The sequence below is a fragment of the Cydia pomonella genome, chromosome 4 (genome assembly GCF_033807575.1).
Source record: "Cydia pomonella isolate Wapato2018A chromosome 4, ilCydPomo1, whole genome shotgun sequence".
NCBI classification, from domain to species: Eukaryota; Metazoa; Arthropoda; class Insecta; order Lepidoptera; family Tortricidae; genus Cydia; species Cydia pomonella.
Window position 1 is genome coordinate 20,825,995 of NC_084706.1, and position 18,233 is coordinate 20,844,227.

The following is an 18,233-nucleotide window of genomic DNA, read 5'->3' on the forward strand; positions in this document are numbered from 1 at the left end:
ATAACGGACTACTCTGGATAAGATAAAAATAAATATATGATTTATGATATTTCGTAGTAAAAGGAACCAAAAATATTATGAGCATTTTTTCATATGTATTTATATGTTTAGTACTCCAATTGGGCACAAATATTTGCTTAACTTTGAGGTTTTTTTATTACTGGTTATTTTTTTTATGTAACAAAAGTTTTAAATGTAATATTTCAACTTTTGGGCTCTAAATTGCTCTAAATTCCACCTAAAAATTTAAAGCTGATTTGACAGCCTCAGTAAAAAATATTACATCCACAAAAAACTGTTTCGCCGACATAATATTTTTAAGAAATCAACAGTAGCGTAACTTTTGTCGTAAAATAAGTATTAAACTAGATTCAGACCAAGATAAGTTAACAGCCCAGACAGCGCAAGTGTTATTTTAAACGTCAAACTTTTATGAAATTATGACGTTTGCTTTAACACTTGTACAGGCTGGGCTATCAAAATCGCTGCCAACTTAGCTTGGTCTGACTCTATATTTTGGTTTTATTTTGCAGCCGTCACTATCACAAACGAATTAATATTTTAAATTTAGTCTACAACGATTTAGAAAAAAATATGAAAAAATGGACGTTTGTTGGATTTTCTTCATTATTTCCCAGTTTTCAAAATGAGGTTGCTCAGTTCTCAGTAATTGAAATTTATTTAGTAATATTAAATTAATTTAGTGTTTTGTGTGAAGTTGACATTTTTACCTTACTTTCCATTTTTTGTGTCTGTGTGTGACAATAAGGTATCTTTGTCTTATTTTTTATTTTAATCTATTATTCATATTTTATGTTACAGAATAGAATTGGCATACAATGGCTCACGAGAAGACTTGGATCCCTACGTACCCGCAGACCACAGACCTTTGGCCTCAAACACATCGTAAGTTCCAATATGTTTAATAATTACTTATAGTTGGTTAAGAAAATCAACCTCATTTTGACCCCCAAGAGGTATGCTCTTTTCTAAAAAATCATTGTTAGTGAGGCTTTACAACGTTTCAACTTCAAATATATCTTTCAAATTTCTTCGTTGTGCGTTCAATGTGCGTCAAATTTTAATGGTTGTGCGTTGTCTGTCAGCATCTTTGTAGCGCGACTGGTTTATAATATTTAGATAAATAATTTATAACTACAGCTTACATTATTAACTAAATGTCCTTACAGAAGGTCCTTATAAGGAATTCTTTGTTTTATATGTAAACAACACTAGACTAACTTCCATGTAGCTCTTTGTACGGACAATAAGGAATAAATAAATATAATTAAGTACAGTACATATGGTGCTACTTTAGTGTGGGTATGAGCACTTTTCATGCCAATATACCTAAATTTTAAAGGGTCATTTGTACTTAAAACGTTAAACGATACACGTGCAAATAGATAATTCGCAACACGTGTCGATTTAGAACACTCCCTTCGATCGTGTTTTAATTTATCACCACTCTTTGCGAATTTCCTACTTTTTCGCACTAGTATCGTAAATAACTATTTTCTGGTAAATTCGATATATCTTTTCGATTTATGGAATGGATGCAACATTTTTTAAGACACGGTTTTGTACATACGGAAACTACTACTGACGTACGGAAAGAGGGTAATTTTTTGACGAAATAGATACCATGTTACGAGATAATTGGGCACTTCACAATACATGTTCGATTTACCAACAAAGGAGGGAATTCCCTACCATCTTTGAGAAAAACTACATGATTTAGGTGATTATATGACGACCGGTTTGGCCTAGTGGGTAGTGACCCTGCCTACGAAGCTGATGGTCCCGGGTTCAAATCCTGGTAAGGGCATTTATTCGTGTGATGAGCATGGATATTTGTTCCTGAGTCATGGGTGTTTTCTATGTATTTAAGTATTTATAAATATTTATATATTATATATATCGTTGTCTAAGTACCCTCAATACAAGCCTTATTGAGCTTACTGTGGGACTTAGTCAATTTGTGTAGTAATGTCCTATAATATTTATTTATTTATTTATTTATATACCTCATCACATCATTTAAGTTAGACAAACTTTGCCTCCGAGTGAAACACAATATTTTTCACCACACCAACGCGAGGAAACTACTAACTATGAAATATAAAAAAAAAAAACAAATCCACATGAACGTAATAAAAAAAATATCGTTCAAATCATCATTTAAAAGTCAATTCTCCCAGCTAACATAAGGAAACAACTTTAAATTTGCATCTGATTACTTTGCCACATGTAAATAAAATGCAATTTTCTCATTCTTTTTTGAACAATCAATAGGTATGGCCTTTACAGTTGGTGTGGTGAAATGGTTATTTGTACAACAAGAAAGCAAAGTTTGATATTTCTTCGAGTGCTTATTTTGAGTCCCGTGCAAGGGAAATATTCTATAATAGATTTAGAATAGAATCTTATTTAGAATCTTGAGCGTAGTAAGGGATTAAAAGCGCAGGAGATGTAAATAACTTTGATCTCGTGTAGTACACAACATTTTTCACGACTGTAGTGAGAACATATTTGGAAAGTAAAAATACAACCTGAAAAAATGTAATCCGTCTTCATCACTATTTCACTCATGTTTTCTTAAGGTATTCTAACAATTAAGTTTAATAACCGCAATAAAACAAAACGAAAGAAATTTCAATAAAATAATGCGGAAATAATGAAATAACGAACATCAATTGACAGTTCAATCGACAGCTTTTTTGTAAAAAAAACTTTGTAATACGGTCCGAATTCCGGATACAACTATTTGTCAACTATAGTAGAGATCGTTAAAAGTAGAATTATTTATTTTGCGTAACGATTGTGTAATTTTTTAAGTTCATTGTTTTGATTGTATATAATAATATACGTAAAATATGGTGTTTTATTACATTTTAAACTTTCATTTCATTAATTCATTATTACAAATGAAGACTCGTAGGGTGTTTTGGAACGCTCTGCGGTCTGACTTATTTTGGGGGTCTATTATAAACCGTCAGTATGCCGTTGAATTACGTATGCACTTTTTGTCTCTTTCTTTTTGCTAATGACGTGAAATGGACAAAGACAATAGAATCCAAATATTTCGAACTTGTATTAGGCCCCGCACGTTTAAATGACATTCGAATATAAACGTCACTTGAATGTTATTTTGTCTCACTCAATAAGCAAAATAAGATTTTGCTTACTGTTTTTAACCAGCAAATTACCCTTGTTCCAACTGCTGACGTGAAAAATATATTTTAGACAGCATATGAGAGAATACTATTACTGACACGAAAAATATCGGCGTCTAGAGCCCTAGCCAGATTCGGTATGGCAAAGTAGAATACAGTATAGAATAAGCACTTTGGCCTCTTCTAAAACAAATAGTTTGTCCTTACCTAGACTTAGGCGAAATCATTCACAATATCAATGGGGCCATGTGAACAAAAATATTAAATGCCGCAACAGCTGCTACAGTCATCTGAATGTTACCTTTAAGGTTAGAGCGACCTTAAAGGGCAGAGAGAGACACAGGCTTTTAAATGTCACTTGTGTTTGTAACTTTTAAATAAGTAACCCTTTTCTTTCAGGACTGTGGGTGCGCTGGCGCACCTTCTAAAGGCTTCTCTGGGCTCCGGCGTGCTTGCGATGCCTTTGGCGTTCAAGAACGCCGGGCTGCTAGTCGGATCCATTGGCATGGCACTCATCGGCTTCATATGCGCACATGCCATACACATACTTGTAAGTCACAGCAAGTAATTCTTAGAAAATTTACAGATTTTCTAAGAATTACTTGCTTCGTTTGGGAATCGAACCGACTTAAATGTGAAAAAAAAATCACCCTATTTGTATGATGCCAATCGAAAGAATGGTTAAAAAATAATAATTCTTTCTTTGATTTTTTTTTTCACATTTAAGTCGGTTTGATTCCCAGACGAACAATTAATTGATAGAAAATCATTAAATGCAGAAGAACTGACTTTTAGAAATAATATTAAGTCTTCTTTCAGCAAAATATCCTATCTACGATATTTAAGGTACTTTCCCTTGATGCCCCATAGTCTTGGGACGCCCTGTAAGTATAGCTCTGTCACTCAGCGTACGAGTAATTCAAATAGGTACGACACGTCAATTATGAACAGCCCGCGTAACTGACATGCCAATTGTTGCAATCGCCGTGTTACTAACAGACTCATTGACTATATTGTTTAAATATCTAAAAACATCTAAAATACCGTTAGGAATAATCACGTCAGTAAAATGGTTAGGTTACAACTGCGATCCCCACAAGAAACTACTACCAGAAAAGTAAGTTAGCTTAGAACTGCGATCACCAATAAAATGAAACTGCTAACAAAAATTAGGTTAGGTTTTTAAACACGGCAACCACATAATAGTGACCAGACAAAGATAGACAACCTTAAAGATTCATGTTCTATAAGTTATAAGTATTGTCATGTCATTAAAGGTTAGATTTGACAAATCTGCGCGTCATCGTGTATAACGCGAATTACAAAAAAGGTTTGCAACCTTTACTGCCTTTTGATTGGTGACTGGCAACAGTTACATATTTGAATTTAGAATCAGATCACGCTGTCAGATGGAACGGGTACACAACGTAGTGATTATATGCTCTTTAGGGTACACGAGCGGGCATTCCAGAAGAGGCAGTCATTAGGACTAGACGAATATTGTAACGTAACTAAAATGTTATAAAAAATATAAGTTTAAACTACCACGAGTGTTTGTCATCCTCCCTGATGCCACCCTCACTTACTTCTTAATACGAAATTTCTCGGTAGCACCCTAACAAATTTATGGATATTTCGTTTCATTGTCAAGCGTATCTATCAGGATTAATCAAGATATATTTACAAGGTATATTGCCCCCTCGCGCATGAGAGGAGGCCTGTGCCCAGCAGTTGGACGTATATACAAGCTGAATTATTATTTATATTTACGATTGTTACCTGTCATTACTTGTTCTCTCCGATAGAACATCAGCTGATTGCGATTGTCTGCGGTTACACGTGATTTGCATTGCATAACACGACCTCTTTTCTTAATTGTCAAATTAAGCTCACAAGTGAAACTTTTGCCACTCACAAAACGAGGAAACAAACAATGGTACATACGTAACTAGACAATAAACGATACGAGCGATTGTCAGTTTTAAGAACGAATAGTAAGGTTTTGTTTTCTATTTGTGCATTGTTAATAAAGATGCAGCTTTCTAAATTCGTCACCTCGAACCGCAGACAAATCACAGACTGCATTGCATTTAAAGTTAATTGAAAATTGCAGTTGGGAAAAAATAATAAAGCGATAGAACATAGTATTAACCGTTAATAGTTATTACCACCGCTGCAGGGGCCCATCCAGTGCGCCAACTTCTAACCGAATGGTGTCGTGTTTCGGATGTTCCGGGGCAAACTGCCGAAGCCGAGACAAGACCAGACGATTTAACGGAACTCTGCCGATTTGTCGCCTAGCAGTGTTTAGTTTTATTTTATAAAAATGCATAAAATATGTTAGTCTGTACTGTATTTGTATAAGGGCCTTGTTGTCTGAATTATATTTAAAATAGATAAGTAAATATACTCTTCGAGGACTCAGATTTTTGGAAAAGTCTATTATAGTACATTACTATACAAGTGCGAAAGATAGGAAATTCGAAACGAGTGGCGATAAATTAAAACACAAGGGTTTGTCGGAAGTGTTTTAAATCGACACGAGTTGCGAATTACCTATTCGCACATGTATCGTACAACGTTTTACAGTACATATGGCCCTTTAAATGTTCGATACAGTAACGTAATATGCTAATTTTCGCACTGGTGCGGTAAAGTAGCACCATAATAATATGTACTGTAAAGTAATTTATTTAAAATATGGACGTTCGTTTAAAATTGAATCATAGGCAAGTAATAAAACAATTCACCGCGTTGTTACGTTGATGGCTTTGCGTCATAAATATAGCTTGTATTACCTATTAAGAAATTGAATTACCAATTACTTTACTACTTTGTTTTCCCGTTAGATAAATCACGTACAAATGCTCCATGAGTTTACTCAATTGGGTTCTCGTTTGTCTTACTACATATATTATATAAGAAAAGATCCATCTGAAGGAGATCTCTCAAAGGGATAAGTTTGCCTTTGTATTTAGCTTTTCCTAATTTTATTTGTGTTTTTGTACAATAAATGAATGAATGAATGAATGAATGAAAACAAGGCGACAATATACATACGTATACAGATAAATACATACTTATATACATAGAAAACACCCATGACTGAGGAACAAACATTCATTAAGTTCATCACAAAAATAATCTCTCTGCTTTACCATAAGGTTGACTGGTAGAGAATGCCTTTTGGCATTAAGTCCGCCTTTTGTACGATAAGTTTTCTTTTGTGCAATAAAGTTTAAACAATTCGAACCCGGGACTATCGGCTTCATAGGCATGGTCACTTCCCCACTAGAACAGACCAGTCGTCAATATTTCTTATAGAAACAGTTTTTGAAATATCTTATAACTTATTTTTATTGCACAGGTGAGGACATCACAGCAACTGTGCGTGGAACTCAAGAGGCCGGCTCTCGGGTACGCAGACACGTGTGACCTGGTGTTCCAGCTGGGCCCCAAACCCATACGGAGATTCTCCACGTTTGCCAGGTAACCGGTTGCTACAACTCATCTAACTAGAATAACTATGGAAGCCTGACCAGTTAGAGCTCTCAAATATTACGCCAGGGGAATTGTGCCGGAGGGACTCATGTACACCACGCAGTTTAACGGTGGGATCCGACGGTTCACTCGAATGAATGCTCACTTGTCAATGTTTTATTTGTCTTTCACTGCATGTGCACACGGCTGCTGGAAAGATTATTCACTTTTTCTTTTCTTTCGCTATGGCGTCGAATGATGTTGTGCGTCTTGGAATAGGTAAGTTTAATTTGTGATCATATAATAAAGATATTAACAAGCAGGAAGCAAAGGAAGCGCCGACAATGGTAGGTGCCGACAATCGCAAGAAAATAATATTTGGAGCCTCGAATATATTGCTAAGGGAACTAGCCGATAAATATCCTGAATCGTATTGCAATCATTTCCAGATGCATAAAAGTAAATTTGAGGATACCAAACGGCGCCAAATATTGTGATGCAAAGGTTTCTTAGTAGTCTTCATAGAATTTTATTGTAGCCAATGAAAACTTGTATTGTCCAGTCAAGATTTTTTTTAATAACTGGAAAAGGGATAACTGTCAGAGTAAGGCTTGGACCGTTTTCATAAGGCAGTTTCGCATGAAGAGCTTAATCTATATACAGAGTGGATTTGGATCTAGTTTTGATATGATGTGTCATTAGGCATTCCGCTCGCACTTACTGGTGCACGTGAGATGCACTACGAGCCGTGTCAAGATTGAATCATAACAACAACTAAACTATAACAACAAGATCAAAACCAAAGCAAATTCTTAAATTAGAATCTTGATAAGATTCGACATTTCGTCGCTGGTGCCGTAAAGAAATTTTTCTCAAACTTGCTATGAAATGATGACATGACTTACGTCAAATTAGGTCCGGAAATACTACATATCAGGTGGCATGAGTGAACATGATATGTAAAGGAATTTCATACAGCCTTACACACCTAGGACTGTAAAGCAACCTTTTTTTTGTTTTTTAACGTCAAATTGTGACACAACGTCTTGGTATCCATCCATCAACTAGCTTCAGTTAGCTTGGTACGGTGATTTGTTATGCATATTCGTTGCTAAGCAACGGCGGTGGCGCATCGCGCTGACGCGCGGACTTACGCGTTGTACACCGCTGGTAGAGTGGCGAGCCGAGTAGGTCGCCACAAAACAAATTGACTACAATTTTTTGTTTTAATTTTATATCTACTTGGCCTGCAACACTACGTTTCCCGGCCTCTATAGTAATGTACTATAACACGTCATGCTTATGTGATATATGTCGCTGTGGTCTCCAGAATGCTTGTAACAATACTATTATAGAGTTCTCACTTTGACGTCACGAATATTCAAAATGGTTCCTCCTTACGCACGACATGTTTTCTTTCATACGTACACAATTACTGATCAGAGCAGTTGCGAGCCGATGGAGTAACATACTACATAGTATTGTAAATAAAGTGAACGTAACTATAGAAATATTAGATGGCCGTGGCGGCACTCTCTATGGTACAATTGGCTAAGGCTTTGGTCCGCTTAAAACCCGCGAAGAACAGCGTGTCGTGACGTCACTGACATCTGACACGCTGCGCAACGCGGGTAGCTGGTCTGCTTGACCTTAGTTTTCTAGATATTTAGCTTTATGACAGACAGACGGGCAGACAGAGTCGCACTAGTTCGGCTTCGGTGACGACGTCTAATTTTCTTGGATGCGGCTGTCGGTAGCCACAAAAAAAACTGGACGTAGTCGCGTCACACCGTCTGGTTTCCGACAAAAACAAGGTAAGGAACCCTAAAAAAATATAAGTACATCTCTAAAAAGTCATGGCGACAGTATTAAAAGACAACTGGCGTGGAAGTCGACGTATTACGTGACTAATATGAACGATTATATTGTGAAGGACGGATAATTTTACCTTTTTGTTTGATGAACACAGCCTACCGTTTTCTTTCTCGCTCGCGCTGCCTCTGTTAAAAAGAGGAATTTTCGATATACTAGGTTATTGGATAAAAGCTACCAACCAATCCAAAAATGTAGTTGTCCCATTGTATTTTAAATTTTATCAAAATAGTTCTTATACTCTAACGGGTGCTGCCTCTGCGTGCGTCCCATGACAGGGCAACGGCAGCATCCGCTCGGTGTACCCCTTACATTTCATTAAAGTGTCAAAAGGGACTCTACGTGATGGCTTCGGCTCCGCGCACGCCTCCCAAATGTCAGGAACACCATTGTTCTGTGATGGTTAAAGCTATATTAATAAATAGTAATTGGAGAACTCATGTACAATCTTGCAATAATATGTTGCACAACGGATACCTGCCATAACAATGTTGTACGAGTAGGTACACGTTATCGAGGCAGGCTGTGACTCGCCGCTGACTAGATACGCCCCTGAAACTGCCGTTGTAAACACGACCAGGAGCAACACCGGTGTGAGCGGCTCAGGGGTGTCGAAAGGTGTGCACCGCTTTCTCCCTCACCTCAGAATAACGAGTTTTCTCTCACTTTAACCCGCGGAATTGTTTAAAAACTTGGTAAAACCATAAACGTGATATGTCCTTGAAGGAGGATCTTCTTTTATCTATTTTTTCTATTTTTTATACGTAAGTAACTTCGTAAATAACTTCAAATAGGTAGAATAATCACCAGTGGCAGCGTAATAATTTGTTTAAGGATATGCAATAATTCGGTGTTTTTGTTTTACAGAGAGCTAGCAGACTGGGCACTGGCCGTAACTCACATAGGCGCTTGTTGTGTCTATGTTGTGGTCGTGGCAGAATCCTTTAAACAGGTTAGTAATTGGGATAAATCTATCAAATTTGATATCATTGTTAACGATGAGACCCAATATGACATGGTGGAAAGAAAACTAGCTCGATAGTTGCATTATTTCATCTAATCTACGATCAGAGAATTTTTCATTTTGCATGAGCAAATTTGAACCATTTAAAACAGGTAAAAACTTTCAAAACAGAAATTATGTATTTTATCATTTCTATTAAGCGCGTTGAAGCTTACAACCTGTTTATTTCATAGTTGGGTAACCATTTTACAAGGAATAAAATTATAAATACACGAAATCATTCCCACACCTAAAACCCCGTGGTAAGTATGACATGTCACAATACACCAGTATTTTGAATTTTGATCATCGCGTTGTTAACCGAACTGAGCATTCTGTCAAAATGAAGATCTGCCCCCGCGGGTGACGTAATTCCATGGATGATTCTTGATGAGTTTATGAAATACTATTTACTTACATTAGCATTTGGGACGTAAAACAATTATGGCCGCGTTATAATACTACTGATACATTTCCAGGTATCAGATGAATACGGGGGCCCCTCCTGGTCCGTCACCGTCTACTGCGCGCTAACTTTAGTGGTTCTGGTACCACTCACCCAAATCAACAAGTTGAAGTACCTCGTCCCGTTCTCCGCTCTCGCCAACTTCGTGTGGGCCGCAGCTATCGGCATCTCTGTCTACTACTGCTTAAGGGACCCTCCCGATCTGTCGGAAAGGAAATTGGCTGCCCCAATAACGGGGATACCTAATTTTATAAGGTGAGTTTTCGCTGGTTTTAATCGTCTTTACACTTTTTACCGTTCTCGATATCATGCAACAGAGAAAGTTCCTACTCGTATACCGGGCTCTAACACCATGAGACTGAATGGGGAGGTTGTGGCGGTTTAGGCCCAAATGAAACAACTGGGCCTCATTCTACATGGCCGTTGGCAATTGAAGGCGTAGGTATTTTTCTATTCTCGCCCCTAGTCTGATATCTACAGCGGCACCGTGCAGCCGGCTTCCTAACAACGTTGGTGACGCGAAGTTCTCCAGTGAGGAGGCATGGTACTTCTATAACGAACTTCTTACTTATCTCCTTGCACCATTTTGCCATGTCTCTGTTTAGCCCGATGGTTAATTGAAAAGGCATTTAGTCCGCCATTTGTATATTACATTCTTGTATTTGAAATTATTTGTGTATTAAAAATTAATGTGAACGCGAGAATGACTCTGACGCGTATCCACTCCGCTAACGAAGGGCTGCCAGGCACTATTCGCACTTGCTGTCTCCACCGTAGTGAGCTGCGCAGGGCTCCGGCGGAGTCCCTACGGTTAAAGGCTTAAAGTACTGGGGGTACCTGACCAACCGGCACCCACAATGTCTGCGCCCCGTAGGTCGCCCACCGGGGCGCACGAAATCGACTGCTGATAGAACCCCGCGGCGTTCCAGTACAAGGAGCAGTCGCCATTCGTTAGTGGTTCTAGCCGGTAGCCCTACCATTGGTTAGTCCGTCATCCGTCCTGGTTCCCCCGGATCAGGAGGCACGCGTAAACGCATTTTTTCAATGTTGAAAAAAGTGTGTGCACACTTCACCCTTTCAACCGCTTGGGGAATTCTAAATGTCAATTCAATTTCTCTATTTTATGCCTCGTCTTGTCATTTATCCCAGCGGGACAGGAACTCCTTTTGCATGAAAATTACTGATTAGTGCAAATTGTACTTACACTTTAAGGTCTCCGTATCATCACTATGCTCCATTGACAAGTGACTCTTGCCAAACTATAATATTTTTTTTTTCAGCACGAGCTTGTTTGCAATGGAAGGCATTGGCGTGGTGATGCCGGTGGAGAACGAGATGGTGAAACCGACGCAGTTCCTGGGGTGTCCTGGGGTGCTGAACATTGCCATGGTGACGGTGTCTATATTGTACGGCTGCGTGGGGTTCGCGGGCTATGTGCAGTACGGGGATGACGTGCGTGGAAGTCTCACACTGAACCTGCCTCAAGATGAAATGTAAGTCCGCTCGCTGACACAAAATATCCGAGACGAAAAAACAAAATATGGCCCATAACAACTACTTGATCAAGTAGATACGACATCGTTGAAGTTTTATTTAAGACCCATTACAGTTGTAAATAAGAACATAACTAGAAGGTTATGTCCACAAAACCTTTAGTGTGTACCGCGACGTTACTGGTATAACTTGAATTCCATACTTATTCGCAATATCCTACCAAAAGAGAATATTGAAATAGAAATATCTTTATTTCGAACTTGACCTCCATAAGGATATTGCACTACGTTAAAAATCGTCCATAATAGCCAAGCGCTGCTCGTCCGGTTCTTAGGGCCTGTTTCACAATGTCCAAGTAAAGTCCTGAATAAACTAATTGCCACTTATCTGACGAATAAAGTCATCGTTGGCGTTTCACAATCTTAACTGGTAGATAAAGTGCTGAGTTTTATCTAGCGGTAAATTTATTTGTTAATTAGCTATCCAATATTTTACTTGGACATTATGAAACAGGCCCTTGGTGAATAGTTATCTTCTTTTTTTTTAAATGTAAATACTGTAAATACCTAATTCAATTTTAAATTTAAACAAATTTCATAACAAGTGGACAGTCTACAAGCGCTGTTGTTGAATTGATAAGTAATAAGAAACTTATGAAAAAGAAGTAGAAAAAGATTAGTATTCTAATCAGGCAGGTCGGTATCAGTACCCCCAGTGTAAAGGGTCTAGCAAGCTAAGCTAAGAAGATTGGCCCCCGCAAGGGATTTGGTTGTAATTTGAGGTGCAGTAGTGGCAGGTCCTAAGAACACTGTATGCGTAATATCAGCCTTCGATCTTCTTTTGTTTCAGACTTATCCACGAAAATGTCAAAAAATCAAGGTAATTTTTAAACTGTTATTGCAGCTAAACCAAGCAAGCGAGAGCAACCAAATAAATTCAGAATTAAGGAGCATAAAATGGGGTTCATAATGCATATTTTTACAGACATTCATTTCCTTGAACTTGGATGAAAAAAATAATGTAATTTTTTTCTGCTCCATTTTTTTGCCACTTTTCGCGGAGACACAAGTATCAAAAAAATTACGTGATAAGCCACATTTAAAAACATTTCGAAAAATCATGGTGCGTCATATTAAAAAAAAAAAAACAATTACGAACATAAGTTTACTACATCATATTATATCAATAGAGTAGTACCTAGTACCTACTACCTAGTGGCAAATGAGTCTGTAGTATGACATCCTCTTTCGTTCATTATGAAATAATTAATTGTCATTGATCAATGACGTACATATGTCATACATTTACAACTACACATTTTCTAGCTATTTCTTAATTGTATTGTTCTGTTTGCTGTACCGAGTTATTTGTTAATATGGAATGGTAATAAAAAATGTTTTTGTCAATGACTTTACATCCAATACTTTTATGTACCCACTTCGTTTCTTATTTGCATAAATTTTTAAAAAAATTAAATAATAGCTAGAAAATGTGTCAATTAATTATTTCATAATGAACGAAAAAGGAAGTTATACCACAGACACATTTTTGCCACTAGGTAGTAGGTACTACTCTATTGATATAATATGATATAGTAAACATATCTTCGTAATTGTTTTTTTTTTACATGACGCACCATGATTTTTCAAAATGTTTTTAAATAGACACGTAGTTAACAATTGTGGCTTATCAAGTAATTTTTTTGATAGTTGTGTCTCCGGGAGAAGTGGCAAAAAAATGGAGCAGAAAAAAATAACATTATTTTTTTCATCCAAGTTCAAGGAAATGAATGTCTGTAAAAATATTCATTATGAACCCCATTTTATGCTCCTTAATTCTGAATTTATTTGGTTGCTCTCGCTTGCTCGGTTTAGCTGCAATAACAGTTTAAAAATTACCTTGATTTTTTGACATTTTCGTGGATAAGTCTGAAACAAAAGAAGATCGAAGGCTGATATTACGCATACAGTGTTCTTAGGACCTGCCACTACTGCACCTCAAATTACAACCAAATCCCTTGCGGGGGCCAATCTTCTTAGCTTAGCTTGCTAGACCCTTTTATCGACATCATAACGTGACGAACGCGTTTGCGTTAAGTCTCATTTTGTATAGGATTTTGAGTTTCCAAAACGTCCCGCTTGGCGCGCTCTTTCTAAATCCAATACAAAATGAGACTAAACGCAAACGCGTACGTCACGTTTCAAAATCGAATTTATTTACACTAGGGGTACAGATCTAGAATACTTATACTCATACTCATAGTTTATAGATAATGTAAATTCCAGGTCAGTCTTACATGACTAATATAAATTAAAGGTAAATAAATACCTATACAAGAAGAAGAAGAAGAATGTAGATATTATATGCCTAATTCAAACCACCATGGAAGTATTCTTTTTACTCACTAGATGAGATAATTTCCGACAGTTGTAAAATTTCCCATCTCAGATCCATTACCCAGAATGAGAAAAGTTTTCTGGTTATAACACAAATATGAGGGCAAGTGTTTTTGTTATTCTTATCGGAGTTTGCTTTCTGCGTCCAAAACCCAGTTTTAATTCTTAGAGTGTTAATCAAGGAAAAAAACTTGCGTCGGGGGAGGGTAGAATATCGCACGGAATAAAAAGAATATATTATAAAAGTTTGATCTCAATTACTCAGAAAAATGACCTTTATAAACAGTTCAAATTAGGCTGTATCCTATTGACGACATTATTTTACATATAAATTGTTGTAATCAATGGGCTAAATATGAATATGTGGTTAACAAGTGTCAATTATTTGGCTGATTACATAAGATAAGATTTCTTTACAAAACGTGAAATATTGTGTTTTTACCGCGATAAGTGACAGAAAATAGTCAAGTATTGTACCAGAAATGTTACTACCGATAATCCCGAAAGTACCAGGAATTTAAAAAGGCTCTAAATACCATAAAGGATTTGCCACACTGGATGCGTTCTGCGGGCTGCGGTCAGGTCAAATTGAACACAGCCCGCATTATGTATGAACAACATTGTCGGGCATGGAAACCGGTCAGCGAACCGGGCGATGCGGGCAGGGCAAACAGTATGACCTATATATGCAAGTCATAAAATATAGCAGATCATTAAAAAAACAATCGTGTGTGTAGGCAGAATATGAGCGGTTGTTATAACAGTTTCGCCTCTGGCTAGCTACGCTTTTTCTTTAGTTCAGTGAGAGACGTCAAACGCCGTAAACGGCGGACAAAATTTGTTCTAAGTCAGCTTATCTTGTTATATATATCAATGTTATGATGAGCCCATGGCATTTTTAAATTTAGTGAAGAAGAAGTGAAGAAGTGAAGAAGTGGAATAAGCCCTACTCATTATAACAAACGGTTCAATAAACTTGATTTTTTCAAATTGCTGTGTTGTGTCAATCCACGGTGTTTTCAGTTAGAAGTACATGTAAGTTATATGGGAACGTCAAACTGACAGTGACCGTCGCCCGCCGCCCGCTTGCTCGCCTGCCCCCCGCCCGCTGCCCGCCTACCTACCCGTACGCGTCCTTCCGTTCCTTCCGCGTGCTCGCACGGTCAGATCGCATATCTATACAAAATATATTATAGAGTCTGACAAAGTTGTTCATACATAATGCGGGCTGCGTTCAATTTGACCTGACCGCAGCCCGCAGAACGCATCCAGTGTGGCAAATCCTTTATATTATATAATTATGGTATTAATAAAAACGTCATAGATAATTATTTGATAGTTTACCCTATAGTGAACATGTTTACTAGTACTAGTGGACATCAAATCTTTTACGCAAAAGTCCTTTCTCCTTAAGCTGCCCAAATCTAATATAACTTACTCTAACCATCCGTTGGCCTAGCACTCCTTCAAAGTAATCTGCAGTTACGTGACATATAAAATCCTACTTATTGAAGATAAATGAGAATAGGTTAAGCCTCGCAGTAATATATATCTGAAAACTTTTAGTTCGACCACTGAGGATTATATGGGACGAAGGTCGATAATCCAGTAACTTTGTCGCCTGAAAGTACGGGGTTCGTTTGCGTCAAATCCGGTGGTTCTGATTTTCTGCCGACTTGTTTATGGTCTTGGCCCAATGAATAATCTAAGTTTGTGACCTCGAGCGCCGAACGCAACTACGTCAAATTTCGAAAAAGACCGCGAGCATTTCTGATTTATTTTAGATTTGATTTAGTATCTTCTCAGAGCGTTTTTAAAGTAGACTAAATTTGTTACAATACCAGTCTCGAATTGTATCTGTAGACCTAATAGCTTCAGAGATATAGCCTTTCAAATTTCATAACTTTTTCAAACTTGAAGTGCAGTGAGTATACACTTTTGTACCAGGCGATGCCGCTTGGTACGATTATTCCTAAGGTCACACAAAGCTGATTTGACCCGGACCCGGCAGACACAAAGAAGAGCTGATCCTTTCCCCTCTCCATTTTTGAGGGGTAGGAACGGTACGATCTCGTGGCTACCGGGCCAAATCAGCTATGTTTGATCCTAGAAACAATCGTGCCAAGCGGCATCGCTGACAAAAGTGCATACTCACTGCACTTAGTTAGGCTACGAATTCAAGTGCGAAAAAATATTGAAAGGCTTTATCTCGGAAACTATTATAGATCTACAGAGACAAGTCTAGTCTCGTATTGTTTAGGGCGTAGCTTCGAATTGTATGGAAGCGGCTTTTTAGCGGCGGGTTTATGAGACTCGTAAGGTTTCTGTTTTGAGTTGAGTATGTTATAAGGTTTCTCGTCCGCACTTAATGGTGCGCATGAGACGGCTAGTGACATCAAAAACTAATACTTGTACCTTAAAGGTATCAGATTATACTTATTTATTCAATTCGTTTCAGCCTAGCTCAATCGGCTAAGATCCTGGTGGCTTGCGTGATGCTGCTGACGTTTGCCTTGATCTTCTACGTGCCCTTCGACGTGGTGTGGCGACGCGTGGAGCCCAAGGTGCCGGCGCGGGCGCACCGGTGGGCGATCGCTGGGATCCGCCTCGTTGGAACCATATTAATAGGTAGGGTAACATTAATTTAAGAAATAAGTCTCATTTTAAAACAACATGTTGAAATAACAGGGTCAAACCAATAAAAAAATTAAATATTAATAAATAAATATTAAGGGACATTTCAACGAGGGGGGGGTTAGGGTCGACAACGCGCATGTAACTCCTCTGGCGTTGCAGGCGTACATAGGCTACGGAGACTGCTTACCATCAGGCGGGCCGTATGCTTGTTTGCCACCGAAGTAATATAAAAAAAATTGGGGGACATTTTACACGGATCGACATATTAGCCCCAAACTAAGCATAGCTTGTACTATGGGTACCAGGCGACGATATAAACATACTTATATAGATAAATATATACATAAGGTAGAAGTACTAGTGCTCGACGCTGCACTAGTCACCGACATGGGCACTTTATTTCATGGAAATATAGGTTAAATTTGAACAACGAAGATTTTTCTGTATTCGAACTTAATCCTTGTCACTTTGACATAAAGTGCCCATGTCGAGTACTAGTGCAGCGTCGAGCACTCGTACTTTTACCTTACATATGTAGAAAACAACCATGACTCAGAAACAAGTATCTGTGTTTATCACGCAAATAAATGCACTTACCGGGATTCGAACCCAGGACCATCGGCTTCGTAGGCACGATCACTACCTACCGTGACTACCGACTAGGCCAGACCGGTCGACAAAAAAGGTCACTTCTGTGGATAACACAATCAAAGTTAACGACTTTGGTACATACATATCCCGCTTCCTTTTTATTTAAGTCTCACGTACTGAAAAAAAGTATTTCGCCTGGAAAGGTGCCCCGAAAAATTTACTTTGGGTTCCCTTAACTGCGATATCTACAGGAAAGACGCGGACGAGTTTGCTAAAAAATATGTATGACCCCACATTAAACTCAGAATGAAGATTAAAGTAAAATACATCTGTCGAATACAACATGTATGATATTAGTTTTCGTTGTTAGAAATTGTGATACAAAGAAAATAGGGCAAGTTGAAGTTTTACAAGTAAAACTTTTGCTTCCCGCTTCTACCCTAAATAAGTAGAGTACATTAATCAGTTTTGTTTCTTTTTTTAAATAAACGAATGTTATTTTAGTAAAATGAGATAACTTAAAGTTTTAAGGCACTTTCCCTCCAGAATCCATTATTTTTTTCCACACTGCGTATAAGTATCGCCATTCAGGAAGGAAATACCACCAGCTTTCTGGGCACTTTCCCGTTGACAGCAATCGGTGCCAATTTTTATTTGTAGGTTTTTGTAATTAATTAGTTAGTTTTATTATGTTTATTTTTTTAATTAATGATCAAATAAATATGTTTTTATATCATATATTTTAAACTACCAAGTTTATTTATTCATTTTTTTATACTACGTCGGTGGAAAACAAGCATACGGTCCACCTGATGGTAAGCAGTCTCCGTAGCCAATGTACGCCTGCAACTCCAGGGGCGCTACATGCGCGTTGCCGATCCTAACAGTCCGCACCCTCGTTGAGCTCTGGCAACCTTATTACAAAACACTACGAGTTGGGTCTAGTGTTATTTGGCTGCGGTTTTCTGGAAAGTGGAGGAGCCCAATCGGGGGGCTCTGCTCTAGATCTGGAATGACACCCGCTGTGCTGTGCCCTACCACACAAAGCGAGATGACATTTACAATGTCCATACCTCTCTTGTGGACGTAGTTTAATTTAAGGACGATCCATATTGTCT

General features: G+C 37.9%; 1 protein-coding gene across 2 annotated transcripts in view; it reads left to right on the top strand.

The window, feature by feature from the left end:
- Nucleotides 1–18,233, top strand: part of LOC133517463 (proton-coupled amino acid transporter-like protein pathetic) — a 57,106-nt gene that overhangs the window by 38,010 nt on the left and 863 nt on the right. For both annotated transcript variants that reach the window (XM_061850795.1, XM_061850796.1), the window contains exons 3-9: nucleotides 823–906; nucleotides 3,576–3,726; nucleotides 6,544–6,665; nucleotides 9,396–9,480; nucleotides 10,011–10,252; nucleotides 11,278–11,490; nucleotides 16,346–16,515. In XM_061850795.1, coding sequence (XP_061706779.1) covers nucleotides 823–906; nucleotides 3,576–3,726; nucleotides 6,544–6,665; nucleotides 9,396–9,480; nucleotides 10,011–10,252; nucleotides 11,278–11,490; nucleotides 16,346–16,515 — 1,067 coding nt within the window. The remainder of the gene's footprint in view (nucleotides 1–822; nucleotides 907–3,575; nucleotides 3,727–6,543; nucleotides 6,666–9,395; nucleotides 9,481–10,010; nucleotides 10,253–11,277; nucleotides 11,491–16,345; nucleotides 16,516–18,233) is intronic.